Source organism: Globicephala melas, chromosome 4 (assembly GCF_963455315.2).
Source record: "Globicephala melas chromosome 4, mGloMel1.2, whole genome shotgun sequence".
In the NCBI taxonomy this organism is placed as follows: domain Eukaryota; kingdom Metazoa; phylum Chordata; class Mammalia; order Artiodactyla; family Delphinidae; genus Globicephala; species Globicephala melas.
The window spans coordinates 84055838-84074865 of NC_083317.1; the positions used below are offsets into that span (position 1 = coordinate 84055838).

A 19028-nucleotide genomic window follows, 5' to 3' on the forward strand; every position below is an offset into this window, starting at 1 on the left:
TGTAGGACAGTTTATGATGCAGCAATTTGGTGGCAGTAGCTCACTGGTACACCCTCTATGTTGGTACTTCCCCTCAGCCAATAAACCTACCTAAGTCTCCCATTAGGCAGGGAGACTCCCAAAAGTCTTTTCTTTGGGGGGGAAAAAAATTGAAATCTTGCCATCTGTGACAACATGGATGAATCTAGAGGTTATTATGCTAAGTCAGACAGAAAAAGACAAATACCGTATGATCTCACTTATATGTGGAATCTAGAATAACAAAACAGGGACTTCCCTGGTGGTCCAGTGGTTAAGACTCTGCTTTCCAATGCAGGGGGTGTGGGTTCGATCCCTGGTCAGGGAGCTAAGAACACACACACAGTCCCTGGTTGGGACGCTAAGATCCCACATGCCTTAAAAAATCCAAAAAAATAAAACAGAAGCAACATTGTAACGAATTCAATAAAGACTTTCAAAAATGGTCCACATCAAAAAAATAAATAAATAAAAATTTAAAAAATTAAAAAACAAAACAAAATGAAAACAGACTCATAGATACAAATAGGTGGTTGCTTGCTGGTATTGGGGGGATGGGTAAAATAGGTGAAAGGGATTAAGAGGTATAAACCTTGGGTTATAAAATAAGTAAGCCATGAGAATGTAATATACAGCATAAGGAATATGGTCAATATTATTGCAATAACTTTGTATGGGGCCAGACAATTACTAGACTTACTGTGGTCAACATTTCATAATGTATGCAAATGTCAAATCACTATGTACTACACCTGAAACTAACATAATATTTTACGTCAACTATATTTCAATAAATTAAAATTAAATAAATAAAAATGAGAAACCATCCCTATCTTCAAGGATACCATCGTTTGTTGACTTGAAATATATATTTTTATATACATATTTTCTACATATAGAATAATATACATAGCAATAGTAATATTGGGACTTCCATGGTAGCTCAGTGGTTAAGACTCTGCGCTCCCAATGCAGGGGGCCTGGGTTTGATCCCTGGTCAGGGAACTAGATCCCACATGCATGCCACAACTAAGAGTTCACATGTTGCAACTAAGGAGCCCTCAAGCGACAACTAAGGACCTGCCTGCTTCAACTAAGACCCAGTGCAAGAAAATAAATTAATTTTTTAAAAGTCCTATTTATGTGTAAATAAATGAAAATAGTTTTCTTACTTTTCTACTGCAGATCGTTTCTGTGATTTGCTCTTGTAATTTAATGCCATCTTAGTTTCCATTCCAGTATACACAGCAACACCTGCAAAACAAACAGTCTTAAGATAATCCTCTACCATGTTTCACAAAAGAAATGTACTCACTAGCACGAAAGAAAATCTAAGAAACTGTATCATCTGAGAGTTGTCAGAATTTGGCTTTCCTTTAAGTCTTTCTGGAGTTTTTTTTAAAAGGCTTTCCAAGTGCAATTTTGGGAAATTCCAGTCATTCAACCGGTTGAATGAGGAAGGCATGTGGGTTCTGTTCCTGAATTATAACTGGGATATCTGAATGAAAGAGGTATTATTTGAGTTGGAATTGATGGAGGAAAGAATTCGGAAAGATAAAGAAGGCAGGGAAGGCCATTACAGACAGAGCAAACAGTGTTAACAAAGACAAATAGAAAAGCGCTTTCTGTTTGGCTGTAACAATGGATTGGTGTCAGTTTGAAAGACCTTGAATGCCAGAATCTGGAGTCTAGACATAATCTCATAAGCACTGGAAAGATAATATGGAATGTCAGAGTAAATGAAATAAACACAAGGAAAGTGCTATTTTAAAAATATGTGCCTACGTGAATGACTGAGATGAGAATGACAGTAATAAGGGGACTAAAACTGGGGTAGGACCAGTCTTATTTAAAAACTTTGGAGTTAGAGCTTGGTTTGAAGGCTAGCTCTGCCACTTATCAGTTCTGTGACCTTGAGTAAGTTATCTAATCTTTCTGAGTCTCAATTTCCCCATCTTTAAATGGGAAAAATACCTAATAAAACTGGTATGAGAGTTGTGTGGCAGATTAGCAAAATGCCTAGAAACAGAAAGACGATCAATAATTGGAATTTTCACTATTGGAATTACCCTTCCAAGGCAGGGATTACAACTCAAATGATAAAGGGCACCAAAATTATAAAAATGTGAGAAATGAGACAAAATGGTACAACACAGAGAGGTGGTGCTGAGGAAAACAATAGCAGACCCATTTAAAGGCATTCAAATACACGTTTCCTAAATTGAGTGTGAAAGGTGTTACTGCTAGAGAGGTGTTAAAATACAGCATTACACGAGAGGGCCTAAAAGCCCTGGAGGTTTTCTCTGGCTTCTGCCATTAAAACTTTACTATGGTCCCCTTTTTAAAATTGTGGTAAAATACACATAACATACAGTTTGCCTTTTTAATACAATTCAGTGGCACTTAGTTACATTCACAATGTTGTGCAACCATCCTATCTAAGTTGAGAATATTTCATCACCCGCCCCCCCGCCAAAAAAATCCTGTACCCATTAAACAATCATTCCCAATTCCCCTCCACTCCCCAGATGCTGGGAACCACTAATCTACTTTCTGTCTCTATGAATTTGCCTGTTTTGGGTTTTAAGTATAAATGGAATCATACAATATGTGGCCTTTTGTGTTTGACTTCGTTCACTAAGCATAATGTTTTCAAAGTTTATATATGTTGTAGCATATATCAGTACTTCATTTCTTATGGATGAATAATATTCCATTACTTGGATATCCTACACTTTGTTTATCCATTCATTAGTTGGTAGACATTTGGGCAGTTTCTACCCTTTGGCTATTGTGAACAGTGCTGCTATGAACATTCTCATACAAGCCTTTGTTTGAGCACCTGTCTTCTTCAATTCTTTAGGGTATATAGCTAGAAGCAGAATTGCTGAGTGATACAGTAATTCTATGTTTAACTTATTGAGGAATTGCCAAACTATTTTCCACAGCAGCTGCAACATTCTACACTCCCACCAGCAATGTATGAGGGTTCCAGTTTCTCCACATTTTTGCCATACTAGTTATATTCCTTTTTAAAAAATATATGGAATTCTTTATCAGAGAGCCTAATACTGAGAGATAAGATACAGTACAGTTAACAGGAAAGAAGAGACTGAGGAAGAAGAGCTCAAAAGCTGTAAATATTCGGTGAATAACACAAGCTGGCCAGAATATGACGGGCCATTCCTGAAAGGCGAGGAGCCAGTTGACAGCTACAGGTTATCACTGACTTCACAATTTACCTAGAGTTGACTCAGAGCATAATGAATTAGTTTAGCTCGACAATGCAAGAGCACTATTTATTCATCCTTTTGATCCAGTCAGTGTATGTTCCAACAGTATCTGTTATATAGTCACAGATCAATAAGAATTCATTGAATGAATAAACAGATGAACAAATGAGTCAGCAGTTTTAACAATCCAATCTAAGAATAATCATAATGGAATTTTATACAAGTGGTTTACTGCACCAAGGTGTCAGAGTATATAGTTCTCAACACCATTAACAGAAGTGCCAGAATTATCTTAGCATGGAGTATTCACGAAGAAAATATAAGAGCAAGGTTCTAACCTATTACTCAAAAATAGGAATTAACAAAAAATATAACACAAAATTATATTAATACAATCTTTGAAAGAAAATTATCATAGACAATACATTATCTAACCAAAAGACCACAAATACTGTGCTTTTAAAAATACTTCATATAAAGCATCAAAACGAATCTATAATTTAAAATTTTCAATATATACAAACCAAAAATTTCTTTTGTGTTTTTTAATCTGGCTCCACGAAGCAAGAGACTCTCTGGCCCCAGAGGTCTAGGGAAAAAATAACCAAAATCATTGAATATATTAAAATTTCAATTAAATTTTAAAATGGCATCTTTAACAGACAGAAGGTACTTCAGCTATACTTATAACAATGCTTTCATATAAAACCAAAATCTCTGCTACTGTAAAGCTGTCGAGGTCAATCATGCTGCTAGTTACCATAACAACAAATATCTGCCTTAGCATTTCAGTCATTTTAAGATCAATGGCTCAGAAATAAGACTATGCCTGTAGATAAAATCACAAAGCCACTTGTTTCAGAAGTTTAAACATAAAACTCAACAAAACCAAAAATTAAGCAATGATTTTAAAATGTTTTACACAAGATAAAATTCTGAGCAAAATCAATTAACATTTTTCAAAGGGAAAATACAGAATTAAAATGGGGTGTAAACAGGTTGTGTGAAGAATAAAATGCAAAATAAACATAAATTGTAGTATGATTTGTATATAACTGCATGAGTTCTGCACAATTAAAATTATACTAGGTTATAGAAGATAACATAGTAAGTGAGTTAGTACTTTTTCTAGGCAAGATCAACACTACAACTTGACTACTTGCATTGCATACTTCTTGGAGCACAGGTCTTCTTGCTGTTTGAATTTCTCTCCATAAAGGAGATATAAAACGAGAAGAAATAACTAGAAAGGAAAATTGTATTTTCTTAGTGATAGCAAATGATAAGACTCTGGTATGGATAAGTAAAAAAGCCTTGATTTTGTTGATATTCCTTATCATAAGGCTTTTCTGAAATATACATACACAGTTATCCAAATCAAACAGAATCTGAACCAATTCTGAAGAGGTCTGCAAACCTAAACACTGTAAAAAAAAAATAATCCAATGAACACAGTCGGTGGGGGGCCAGGTGTTTGGGCTATGGTTAACAAGTATGGTTTTATTATATAGTCGTATCTGGAGCACCCTGAATGGATATTCCAAAATCAATTATTCAGGAGCCATATTATAGCTCTTTTCTACTTGGTTTTGGTTCCAGCAATGAATAGAAAAACTTTGAGCTCATGTTGGCATATAAAATTGGGATATAATGATAGAAAGCTTCAAATTAAAAGATAATTCATCAGTTCACTCTGGTTGCTTTAGCAAAGAACATGGCTCTTTTTTTTTAAAAAAACCATTCTACCTGCTAAGGTAACATAATTGATCTTTTCCTTTACCAGCCACAATATCTTAATGCAATCCATACTACGTATCCACACATGCATCCCAATATGTCACTGTAGAAATCAAAATAAAACCCAGTCACTGTTATTCAGCAGGGGTCCTACACTTAAAAAGACCTTGTTACAGTTTATTGAACGTGCTCCTGTGTTGACTTTTATTAAAAGTGTGAATCCATGCTGATGCATATTTTTGGTAGCTTGTCTTGAGGATTTCATTTTTAAAAATTCTCAACTCTTTATGTCAGTGACTTATTTCATGCAGTCAGTATAAATTGAACGTCTCCAGAAAAGAGGTGGAGTGCTAAGTTAACTAGAAGTTCAAGGGCTGATTCCAAGGTTTTTTCTAAATTCAGCTTTGTGGTCATGAGTAACAATGTAATCTCACCCTATCAGAAAATCTTTGAAATGAGCCAAAGCCTTTCATGTAGGTACCAGAAATTAACCTGAATATTGAGGGAAAACAAATCAAAACAACCAACCAACCAAATAACCAATCAGAAGAGTATATAAGAAGTTACTGGCCAATAAATACTCTAGTTTGTAAGGAATGATCTTGAAGTGAAGAAGACCATAATATTTTTATTTGTTAAACATTACATAAGACATTTTTTGTATTAGAGACTTATGTGGTGGTACGTTTAGATGTGTAAGGATCTGGATAGGGACCACTATGATTCCTTTATGTTACTACCCAATATATCAGACAAAGAAATATGAGTACACAAATAATCTTACTAGATGTTTTTGATGTAATTTCCTGGCATTTGCTTCATCCTCATCTCATCTGCTGCTGCTAGAAATTACTAGAAGACGAAATGCTAAATGTTTTTAAATTAACCCTTTCCCATGATATGGGATATGGATATACTTGATATGGATATACTTGATTTTAGTCCCTCCCCCAAACAATTCTCACTTATAAGCGATTGGATAATACAAATTTATTCTTACCTTACAATTTCTTCCATTTGTTGAGTTATTATCATTCGTCCCATGAATCTATCAAAGAATTCACTATGTTACAAAAAAACTAATGAATGATACATTACTTATGACATCAATGGGTGGAAAATTTTAAGACAGTTCTGGCACTATTCTTAGATACGAAACAAAACCAACCTTTTGCATATATGAATGGTCCAATATTCATGTTAGAAATTACAAAGGTAAATCAGTCATTAAGCTTTAAAAAATTAATATTCTTAGAGTCCCAGGGAGCGATCAGGGGTGCTGTTTGTCTTACCATCCTCTTCTGCTTCACCCCTTTCCCTTTCCTGAACTGTTTTGTGGAGGAGCAGTGTAAAGCCTTCCCTCACTATGAAGTGTGCTCCTTGCCATCTGCTGCATAATCTTCCTGGGCTTCGCAGATGATGTACTGAATCTGCACTGGCGCTATAAGCTGCTGCTGCTGCCCACAGCTGCCTCACACTACTTCTCCTCATGGTCTATTTCGCCAACTTTGGCAACACGACCTTTTTGGTACCCAAGCCTTCTGCCCAATTCTTGGCCTGCATCTAGACTTGGGGATCCTGTACTATGTATACATGGGGCTGCTGGCAGCGTTCTGTACATGACCCTCGTCAACTTGCTACTTAAAGTCTTTGGGCCCATGCATTAGAGAAACCTCACTCTGCTCCTGCTGCTGCTACATGTCATGGGCAGTGTTGTCACCTTCTCCAATGGGTACCAGCTTGTCGAACTCTTCTGTGATGTCTGAGTCCCCTAATCCACTGCCCTTTGCTTCACAGCCTCCAGGGTTCCTGACTCAGGCTGACCTCTTCTGGATCAAGACTGCCTCTGGGCTCAGGCCTCTCCCACCCTTCATTCTCCTTCAGATTTTGTACTCAACATTTCCTTTCCCCTGTGATTACTGACATCCTGGGCTTTTCTTGCCCTCTAATGACTACTGATTGGACTTTGCCTATGGCTTTCTTCAACTTGCCACTCTGCCCTCTCCGTCCCATCTCTGCGCCCTTCTAAGGTGGGATACTGTAGCTTTTATGCAGTTACCCACAACTCTGACACTCAAGGAATACGTTGGGCCTGGGGATAGAGGACACAGGCTCCTGGCTGGGGATAAGGACACAGGCTCAAAGATGACTTGACATTTGACTATAAATTAAGTATTCTGATGATTAAGAGCAGGCTGGGGGCGCCAGGTGTTCCAAATGGTGACAAGAAAGTATTGTCTTTAAAAAAAAAAAAAATTCTTGCCATCTCTACTCCAGCTATAAGCAAACTAATGAATGAAAAAATGTTTTCAAAATGGCAATGCAAATGTAATATATTATTATGATTATCAGTTTGGTCATGATGAGACTTTATAATTGCTACACAGAGATGCATATATTATTTAGCCAACAATGAATGCTCATACATTTTTATCACAGTTTACTAAATAAAGACTCCGGTAACCAGAATCATTCATTCACTCATTCACATACTTATTCATGCACTCATTTATCCAACAAATATTCACTGAGCAAACTACTATGTGTGAATTACGTGTGGAGGGTAGAGTAGTAAGTAAAAAAACTATTAGTGACCTCCAGAGCTTCTTTAACTTTTGGTTTCCTGAAATTTAGAGTGAGTGGCCTGTTGTTATAATGAATTTTCATAGCCTGGCCTTTTAGTTCCAATGTCCACTACCAAAACAGCTCCATAGCACAAAGTCAACTCAAGTGAAAAATTACTTTCTATAATAGTGAGGTAAATTCTGAGTTGAAGCAAATTCTGGGCAGAGCCTCACGTTAATCATTTAACTATGCAAAGAAGTATTAAGCATGACTTTCCAAATGTCCCCTGTTATCCCTCCTGTTTCCAGGTTACAGATGCTTCACCCCTTGTAGACTTTGGATTCATTATTTCTTGCTAATCTCTTACTTCTTCTTCCTTCAGCCTCCTGTATCAGGGAGAAGCACTGCTTTTTTTTTTTTTTTTTTTTTTTTTTTTTGCGGTACGCAGGCCTCTCACTGTTGTGGTCTCTCCCGTTGCGGAGCACAGGCTCCGGACACACAGGCTCAGCGGCCATGGCTCACGGACCTAGCCGCTCCGCAGCATGTGGGATCTTCCCAGACCCGGGCACGAACCTGTGTCCCCTGCGTCGGCACTGTGCCACCAGGGAAGCCCTGCTTTTTTTTTTTTTTTTTTTTTTTTGCTGTGCCGCGTGGCATGCGGGATCTTAGTTCCCCAACCAGGGATCGAACCCATGCCCCCTGCAGTGAAAGCATGGAGTCTTAACCACTGGACCGCCAGGGAAGTACTGATTTTTAATTATCTCTACTTAACGGAATTTTATGTAGCTCTGGTTTGAGCCTCAAACTTTGGATTTAGATTCAAAGAGCCAATTCAGCTGGTGACTCCTAGACCCTGTTCAGAGATAATGTGTGGTCAGTCTTTCGATTTTCCTGAGCCAAATGGCAACAAGAGACCTGTTCTCCTTCATTTTATCTGTCCCGTTATCCTTGATTCAAAAGCACTTCTTGTATTTGTTCATGCCAGTACCATGCTGGATTAACTCATTCTGCACTTTCCATAGTCCTTTCTCCAAACCCACACTATGATTTGTTTCAAAATGGAAAAGAGCTTTATTATTCTTTACTGATTATAAAGACTGAATACACTCAAATACACATACTTTATAAAATGATTCAGACGATGTAAAAAGACGACAAAAAGGAAACAACAATCATCAGTAACCCCACTACTCAAAATAAAACATTATTAATATTTTGAGGTATGTTTTCCAGGCTTTTTTTCCATGCACATATAAATATGTATGTATCTTAAAAACAAAAATGGGATCATATCATAAATACTGTTGGTAATATTTTCTCCCCACTTAACATGTCCTGTGAAAAATACAGATCCAGGGCTTCCCTGGTGGCGCAGTGGTTGAGAGTCCGCCTGCTGATGCAGGGGACATGGGTTCGTGCCCCGGTCCGGGAAGACCCCACATGCCGCGGAGCGGTTAGGCCCGTGAGCCATGGCCGCTGAGCCTGCGCTCCGCAATGGGAGAGGCCACAACAGTGAGAGGCCCGTGTACCGCAAAAAAAAAAAAAAAAAACAGATCCACATCATTACTTTTAATGGCCACACATAGCATTGTATTTTGGGGTCACTGCATAATTTATTTAAGTAATTCACTACTGACAGAAGCTTAGGTTTTTTCCCAACTTATGGATAGTCTAAACAATACAGCCCCCAACAAGCCAGTGTACATATCTTTTCACATTTGCATTAAAATATCTTTTTTTTTTTTTTTTTTTTTTTTTGCAGTATGTGGGCCTCTCACTGTTGTGGCCTCTCCCGTTACGGAGCACAGGATCTGGACGCGCAGGCTCAGCGGCCATGGCTCAAGGGCCTAGCCGCTCCGCGGCATGTGGGATCTTCCCAGACTGGGGCACGAACCCGTGTCCCCTGCATCAGCAGGCAGACTCTCAACCATTGCGCAACCAGGGAAGCCCAAGATGTATTTCTAAAAGCAGAATATCATTATTTTGTTAGGAAAAATTCCCAGAAGTAGAACTGATGAGTTGGAGTCTACAAAAAATAAAGAGAATAGAATTAAAAAAAAAAGAACAAAAAGAGCAAAGGAGCCAAGGAAAGAGACTATGGAGAATACTGTGAAATAGGCACCTGCTAGAGGCTGTACCTAAACAGAAGACTCTCCTAGTTTTTATTTCTTCCAGTGGTTGGGCAGAGATAATTTCTTAACCGTACTCTAGCCTCTCCTCAATAAGCTGTTAAAGTTTTCTAAAAGGAAATAATGTGGACTTCCCTGGTGGTGCAGTGGTTAAGAATCTACTTGCCAATGCAGGGGACAAGGGTTTGAGCCCTGGTCCGGGAAGATTCCACATGCGGCAGAGCAACTTAGCCCGTGCACCACAACTACTGAGCCTACGCTCTAGAGCCTGTGGGCCACAACTACTGAGCCTGTGCTCTAGAGCCCGCCAGCCACAACTACTGAAGCCCGTGCACCTAGAGCCCGTGCTCTGCAACAAGAGAAGCCACCACAATGAGAAGCCCGTGCACCACAACGAAGAATAGCCCTCGCTCGCCGCAACTAGAGAAAAGCCCGTGTGCAGCAACAAAGACCCAATACAGCCAAAATTAAGTAAGTAAATAAATTTATTTAAAGAAAAATAAAAAGGGAAATAATGTAACCACTGTTAACTAATAGGTAACTAGGAAGGAACTGACAATATCCAAAGGAGAAAAGTTAATAAACACAGAAAAATGTTCAGCTTTTCTTTTTTTTCTTTCCTTCCTTTTTTTTCTTGGCCGTGCTGCATGGCTTGCAGGATCTTAGTTCCCCAACCAGCGACTGAACTCAGACCCCGGGAGTGAAAGCGCCGAGTCCTAACCGCTGGACTGCCGGGGAACTCCCTGCTCAGCCTTTTTAGTAAAACAATAAATTAAAACTAGTTTTAAAACTATAAAACTATTATCTATAAAATCAGCAAAAATTTTAAAACTATAATACTTAATACTAGGGACTTCCCTGGTGGCACAGTGGTTAAGAATCTGCCTGCCAATGCAGGGGACACGGGTTTGAGCCCTGGTCCAGGAAGATCCCACATGCTGCAGAGCAACTAAGCCTGTGCGCCACAACTACTGAAGCCTGTGCACCTAGGGCCTGTGCTTCGCAACAAGAGAAGCCATCGTAATGAGAAGCCCACACACTGCAACGAAGAGCAGCCCGCACTCACTGCAACTAGAGAAAGCCCGCGCACAGCAACGAAGCCCCAACACAGCCAAAAATAAATAAATAAATTTTAAAAAGCACGAAAAACAAAACTTAATACTTGTAACATTTTGAAACAATAATAAGCCTCATAAACTTATACTTAGCTCATAGCAATAAAAATTAATCCAATGTTTTTGGAAAGTAATGTGTCAGTAGGTTTAATAAAGGCCAAATTCGATTAGGGTTTTAATCTAATAATTCCACTTTTGCAGCTCTGTCTGTTCTTAGGGAATAATCTAGTATTAGATTATTAACTCTAGGAGTCAGGAGCTATCACTGTTTCCTTACTGCTGCATTCCCAGTATCTAGCACTATGCCTCAGTTATTGGAGGCACTCAATATATGATGAATAAATGGGCAATAAAAATGTTCTCAAATCCTTTGATTAAGTAATACTGTGGAACTCTTATCATTCATTTACTCATTCAACAGATATTTATTGAGTGTCTATTCTGTTCTAGGTATTTCAATTCAATAGTTAAGTGAATTGTAACACACACAAATCTTAGTTGCATATATCACAGAATTCAATAAAAGGAAAAACTTAAGTGCATAAAATTAAGTCCATAAAGATATTTATTCTTTTCAACTGTCAACAAACATGTAGTAAGGCCTCCTAGATGCCAGATCTGTTCTAGGTGCTTGGGATACATCAGTGAACAAAACACACAAAGATGTCTGTCCTTGAGTTTACAATTTAGTTGGAGAAGGAGATAATAAGCAACAAACATAATAAATAAGTACATTACATAGCATACTAGAAGGTATTATGTGCTATTAAAAAAAAGCAGGAGAGGGTAAGAAGGATTAAGTCACAGTATTAAATAGTCAAAGTAGGCCTCACTGAAGAGGTGATTTTAAGCGAAGACTAGAAGGTGGTAAAGGAGTTAGATAAAGAACAGCTAGTGAAAAGGTAGAAGTGGATATGGCATTTTCAAGGGAAAATAAGGAGGCCAGTGTAGCTCGAGGGTGAGGCACGAGGGAGAAGGGTCAAAAATTAGATCAGAGATCAGTTGGGGATGGAGGCAATCAGTTAGATCATTATAAAGATATGAGTGAGACAGAAAAGCCATTGTAAGGTTTGGGCAGAGGAATGCTATGATCTGACTTACATTTTAAAAGGATGACTCTGGCTGCTTTTGTGAGAACAGACAGACTGCAAGGGAAAGAAGAGTAAAAGCAGAAAAACCAGTAAGGAAGCCTTTGATAGCAGTAATCCAAGCAGAAGATAATGCTGGTTTGGATCAATTGAGTAGCAGAGAAGGGGGTGAAAGATGGTCAGGTTTTGGATGTATTTTGAAAGTAAACCAATATGATATTCTGATGGATTGGGATGAGATGTGGCAGAGAAGGTGAGAAGAGGTGAGCAGAGAGGGGATGAAGGAGTCATGGCTGACTCCAAGATTTCTGGCCGGAACAACTGAAAAGATGGACTGTCATTAGCTGAAATGGGAATGGCCGTTAGCATAAAAACTTCTGGAGGAAAGATCAGGAATTCAGTTTTCAACGTGATTAATTTGATATTTTTTACTAAATATCCAAGTGGAATTGCGGAACAGGAAGTTGGATATAAGAATCTGAAGACTAGGGAAGAAATCTGGGATTGAGATATAAATTTGGAGTCATCAGCATATAGATGGTTTTGAAAGCCATCAGCCAGGATGAGATCACAAAGAGTGAGTTCAGATAATGAAAGGTATAGGTAGAGGAGGGAAGAGGACTGAGGATAGTCCTGGGGCACTCTAACATCAAGAAGTCATAGAGAAGAGGAGAAATCAGCCAAAGAGATTGAGAAGGAGGGACTACTGAAGTAAGAGGAAAATCAAGAGAGGGAGATGTCTTGGAAGCCAAGTGAACAAGTTGTATCAAAGAGGAGGGAATGATGAACTATCTAACTACTGGATTCTGAGTTGGTGAACTTATATGTAATAAGGTGTCATGCAATACTTCTAATAGCAAAACAATGGAAGAGTTAAGTATGGAAAGACTGGGGAACCGTTAGGTTCTAGTACGTTTACTTAGACTATTATGCAGCCATTAAAAAAGATCATTAAGAATACTGTGTAGTAAGATGGAAAATACTTTAAAAAAACCACAAGGGCAATCCATATTCTTTCAAGAAATATTAGAAAATATGGAGAACAAAAAAGGTGATTAAAAAGCAGCTGAAATCGTACCACCAAGAAATAAGTACTAACATCCTGACATGTAATTCCTCTAGGTTTTTCTTTCTCTCTATACCTATTTATTTTTTCTATCTAACTACCTAACTACCTATCAAATACACATACATACATATTTCTTTTTATATAATTGGGATATGAGACTACAGCTCTATAACATTTTATTCAACATTGTATTTCAGTATGTTGCTATGTCATTAAATTCTTTGAAAGCATCATTTTTATTACCTACCTAATTCATCTTACATCTATACCATAAAGCCATTTAACCATTCCTCCTACTTGGACATTAAAAATTTTAAACATCAATATTTCCCTTATAAATAGCATATAGTATGGTACAGTAAACTGAAAAAATACAGTTAGAGATATATAAAATATCTTTACAGCTGTGAGTTCCTCAAGGATGGAAACTGTGCTTATTAATCTTATTTATCACTTATCATAATGAGCACAAAGGTGCTCAACAATGATTTGTTGAATGAATGAATAAAAACAGCAATAAAAATTTTAAAGTAGTGGCATAATTAATTATGAGTTATTTTTCTATTACAAAAGTCTTCTGTAGTAATTACATTTGTATTTTAAAAAAACCCATATACTTTCAGTAAGGAAGAGGAAAAGAGAAAATAAAGAGGAATACCTTATATTCAACAGTGAATTATTTCTTATTTAACAGAAGTATTTTTAAACTTTCTCCCCATTTTCCAAATAACGTAAAACCACCCACGAAAGCATTAGTTACATTTGATCTCATATTAATCTTATGCTTTCTTAATGCTGCATCATTTTCTAGTTTTTAATACTAATCTTTTAATAATTCACCCTTGTCTGAGACTTGGAAATAACAGCAATAGAGAACTCTTAAAGTACTAAATTCTTCACAGTTAAATCTATCTTATAATTTAAATGCTCTTAAAGCATAGAAGTCCAAATTTTTACAGTTAATTGGAAAACTCCATATTGTATCCATATTTGACTTTGATGAAAATGCAAGATTTTTATAATATCACATAGAGAAAACTCCATTATAAATATATGGATCCAGAATAAAGATATGTAAGACATCTGAAAAATCCAATGACTAGTGATAAGATTTTAAAACATTTCAACCAACAAATGGAGATGGAGAATATGACAAGAAGCTGAGGGTAATTTTTACAATGTGGTTATAATTTATATTCTATCACCAGTTATTGAGTAAAAATGAGTAGTTTCTCATGGAAGTCTTTAATAATAAAAAGTTGTTTCCATTCCATAGACCACAATAATTAGCACAGCACTCACTGAAAGATGACTTACACTGTATTAATATTTAGTAAATTGTAATGTTAAAAGTAGTTAGTTCCTATTGAACATAAAGACATGGCCCTTGCCTTCATGGAGCACATATATACACACGCACTCACACACGCACACCATTAGATTATTTTCTTCTAAGGAAATAATCTTATTTCTGTTGTAACTACTATTATAGTTATAAAGTTTATTGCTATTGTTATAAAGCCAATTCATACCAAAGTAGAAGGTAATAGGAAAGAACATGTGACTAAAAGCATGGCTTTTGAATTAATACTTTGGCTTAGAATTCTGGCAAATTCTGCTTTTAGCTTTTTTCCCCTTTAACTGATCTCCCACCTTGCTCCCCCCAATAATGTCAATTAGCTAACTACCTCAGTGCACGTTTATCATTGTAAAAATGAAATCTGTAAACAGAACTTAAAATGAGCATGGTGATTATCACACCATACCTGTACAAGTCTGCTTCTGGTTGCTGACATTCTATCACAGCTATAAGAGTGTCCAAATTGGCAACTGTCTGTAATACTGCTGTTTCTGGAACTGCCACATGGGTCTGAAAAAAAGAAAAATTAAATCACAGTTTTGAGATCTACATGGAACTTTAGATAAGATTTATTTCAAACCTCTTTTACATATGAAATCACAGCATTCTGTAGCTGAGATCACTTAGCTAGATGGCAGAAGAGAAAGAAGAATGTAAAATAACAAGTAGTAAAAGGAGCTACTGTGATTACCTGTCTACAGAGGACATTTGCATACCAGGAAATTTAAGTCTGTGTTAACAATCATTACTGCTCTAAGTTTATCATAAAAAATTTAATAGGGGGAAAAAAGTGTATCAAATAAAATCCTTGATTGTATTAATACTTTGAAAACTGAGAAAAATGTAAATGTGTCCCGTATCTAAAAAAGCACCAATGTATTAGAAGATTATTTTTTTCCTAAAAACACTTTTCGCTTTTCTTAAACTTGACTAAATTATGTGAGGCTCCCCTTGAAGTAAATGTATAATAACATTATTTCTTTAAAAAAAAACTTAACTTTTAAAAAGTTTCAGTAATTTAAAACACTTCTCCTTTATCAGGTCAAACTTTATTACCTTAACCAAAGGAAAGTATTACTATAATCCAAAGACATTTTGTTCACCAAGAGCGACACTCAAACATAAGCATGTACAAACCTTCAGGTTAGTTTCTCCATCCAAGCTAGCAGTTGTAACGTGACAAGAACCATCAAGTCGATCTGAGGACAGAAGCACCAAATCTGCAGGGAAAATTTCATCTTTGGCTACTCGAACAATATCACCCACCTATGAAGAATTTTGGGGAAAAGTGGATATACAGATTTTAAAAGGCAAAGACTAAATTTTATTGAGTTCTAAACAAGTGGTCTATCATAATATTTTAATGTAGGAAAGCAGACTTTTAACTAAAACAATCAGAGAATTTGTGATTTCAAAATATTATTGATTTCTATTATTTACTAAGTGCATACCCGAATGTTTTTTGATCTAGTTTTTACAAGGCCACCACTTCGAACAACATAAACAGGAGCTCCATTTACTTCATTATCTGAGTTATGTCTTAACCAATCTTCATATCCCTGTAAACATCAAAAGAATAAAAAATGCCCCTCTTAGTATTAGAAGATACTTTTTATCAAATGAGAAAAAGAAACATAAAAATTTCCCCCAAACATTTCATTCATTAGAATTATGTTAGGCTACCTGACTCAGGTATTTGACATTCATCACTACTAGAAACACTCTTTTCTCTTGGTTTTCATCACATACATGTTCCTGGTTTTCATACTATCTCTCTAATTACTCCTCCTCAGTTTCCTTACAGGAGGCTCCTTCTATGTCACCTTAATGGGCTTTTTTTGCACCGTTCACTTTCTCATTACCAGATTTCTTCTATCCCTGTGTCTTCAAAAAGTTCTGAAATTTAGGGACTTCCCTGGTGGTGCAGTGGTTAAGAATCTGCCTGCCAATGCAGGGGACACGGGTTCAAGCCCTGGTCTGGGAAGATCCCACATGCCGTGGAGCAACTAACCCCGTGTGCCACAACTACCGAGCCTGCGCTCTACAGCCCGCGAGCCACAACTACTGAGCCCACGAGCCACAATTGCGGAAGCCTGTGCACCTAGAGCCTGTGCTCTGCAACAAGAGAAGTCACCTCAATGAGAAGCCCACGCTCTGCAACGAAGAGTAGCCCCCGCTCACCGCAACTAGAGAAAGCCTGCGCACAGCAACAAAGACCCAATGCAGCTAAAAATAAATAAATAAATTTATATAAAAAAGGGGAAACATAAGCATTTCACAAAGAATCCTTTGATTAAATGTTAAAGAGTGGTAATTTTTAAAAAATATTTATTTTTTATTTGCTTGCACTGAGTCTTAGTTGTGGCAGGAGGGCTCCTTAGTTGTGGCTTGTGGGCTCCTTAGTTGTGGCTCACTAGCTCCTTAGTTGTGGCATGCATGTGGTATCTAGTTCCCTGACCAGGGATCAAAACCAGGGCCCCTGCATTGGGAGCGTGGAGCCTTATCCACTGGAAAAGACTTATGCTATTTTAGAGAAAATTCAAGCACTCAGAGGTATAGCACAAGTATAGATAATGGAATGATATCTAAGAAGTAACATTAAGTGATAAAAGTAAGGTACAGAATGTGTTGTAGTCTATGCTATCATTTGTGAAAAATATATGCTTACTAATGTGAACACTTTGTATAGATACCTGGACTAATGTACAAATAATGGCTCCCTCAGGGGAGGAGAACTAGGAGACTAAGGGATAGGAGCATAAGAGACTTTTACTATATGTTATTTAATTAATTAATTTATTTATTTGGTTTACAATAGCCAGGACATGGAAGCAACCTAACTGTCCATTGACGGATGAATGGATAAAGAAGATGTGGCACATATATAAAATGGAATAGTACTCAACCATAAAAAAATGAAATTGAGTTATTGGTAGTGAGGTGGATGGACCTAGAGTCTGCCATACAGAGTGAAGTAAGTCAGGAAGAAAAAAACAAATACCGTATGCTACATACATGTGGAATCTAAAAAAAGAAATTAAAAAAAAAGGTTCTGAAGAACCTAAGGGGGGGACAGGAATAAAGACGCAGACATAGAGAATGGACTTGAGGACACAGGGAGGGGGAAGGGTAAGCTGGGACGAAGTGAGAGAGTGGCATGGACATATATACACTACCAAAAGTAAAAAGCAGTTCGGTGCTTTGTGACCACCTAGAGTAGAGGGGTGGGATAGGGAGGGTGGGAGGGAGGGAGACACAAGGAGGAGGAGATATGGGGATATATGTATATGTATAGCTGATTCACTTCATTATAAAGCAGAAACTAACACACCATTGTAAAGCAATTATACTCCAATACAGATGTTAAAAAAAAAATTATTTGGCTGTGCTGGGTCTTAGTTGCGGCATGTGGGATCTTCGTTGCAGCATGCAGGATCTTTAGTTGTGGCATGTGGGATCTAGTCCCCTGACCAGGGACTGAACCCAGGCCCCCTGCATTGGGTGCACACAGTCTAAACTGCTGGACCACCAGGGAAGTCCCTATATGTTATTTTATACTGTTTCCATTTTAAAAAATATGTGCATCTATTACCTAAAACTATTACAACATTATAAAATATAAAACAAATACTAAAGATTGCTCTGAAGGTCTATGTTTTTCAGGGAGAATCCTTTTGGGAAAGCATTTTTAAGACACAAATTATGCTGGCTCAATTTAAGATGTGGTATGTCAATTTTAGAGAAATTTAATTGAGAGTCAAAATACCTTTCCTGAAACTGTCAAAAAGCATACTTTTATAGTCAGATGACATCAATAAAGCAATAATTTTAAAATTATCTTTTTCTGAAGTTATCATTCCATTTACTTCCATTGACAAATTTAAACTAAAACAAAAATGTATTAGAAATCTTTGGCTTACAAGTACAAATGAAAAAGTATCATTACATACAATCTATGATACAAAATAGACTGCTTTTTCACAAGAGCAGTCATAAGCAGATTTACTTAGGGTTTTATTTTGATTTTTTAAAAATCTGTTTTGTTTTGCTTTGTTTTTAGCAGTTACACAGCGATTTTATAGTGCAGGGATTTCAAGTGCTAACATAATTTCTGATTTTTCAATTGAAAACTCTAGAGACCATTTCTTGATGTTTCCTACCCTGGAAAATGTTGTTTCCCTTGATTCTTCAGACTCTGTTGTTCTTACATTCCTAATTACCTTTCATATCTTGCTTACTATTATTCTTTTGTGTAGATACACTTGTCTCCCAAAATCCAAATATATATCAGCAACAACTCTAAACAGTTGGGGAGGCATACAGTTAAAATCTTTTTAAACACAAGTTCACAAACTATAATTCATCCTACATGTCACTGCCAGATTAAGCTTTCCAAAACACTGTTTTAATTCACTATCCTGTTCAAACCCCTCCTGACAACTCTCAAAGAGTCTTCCAGCCTCTTTAATTTAGTACCAACATCCATTTCCAGTATGTTATCTTTTAGTACATTCCTACACAGGGTCAAACATTAGTCAGATATGTCATTCCCTAAAATAAGTCTTGCCTTTTCTTCCATTTAAGCCTTTGCTCAAGTTGTTTGTTTCTATCTCACCTTCTTTACCAACTATCATTTTATCCATATTCCAAAGTCTCATCTCTAATATTTCTTCCATGAAGCCTTCCTTGATTATCCAGATGAAGTGTTCCACCC

At 37.0% G+C, this 19028-nt stretch overlaps 1 protein-coding gene across 5 annotated transcripts in view; it reads right to left on the reverse strand.

Moving 5' to 3' along the window:
* The window catches only part of ATP11B (ATPase phospholipid transporting 11B (putative)), a 119406-nt gene that overhangs the window by 67157 nt on the left and 33221 nt on the right, over positions 1-19028 (reverse strand). For all 5 annotated transcript variants that reach the window (XM_070045477.1, XM_030862742.3, XM_030862751.3 and 2 more), the window contains 6 exons: positions 15766-15873; positions 15452-15580; positions 14721-14824; positions 5989-6036; positions 3776-3840; positions 1191-1272 (listed from right to left, as the gene is read on the reverse strand). In XM_070045477.1, coding sequence (XP_069901578.1) covers positions 1191-1272; positions 3776-3840; positions 5989-6036; positions 14721-14824; positions 15452-15580; positions 15766-15873 — 536 coding nt within the window. The remainder of the gene's footprint in view (positions 1-1190; positions 1273-3775; positions 3841-5988; positions 6037-14720; positions 14825-15451; positions 15581-15765; positions 15874-19028) is intronic.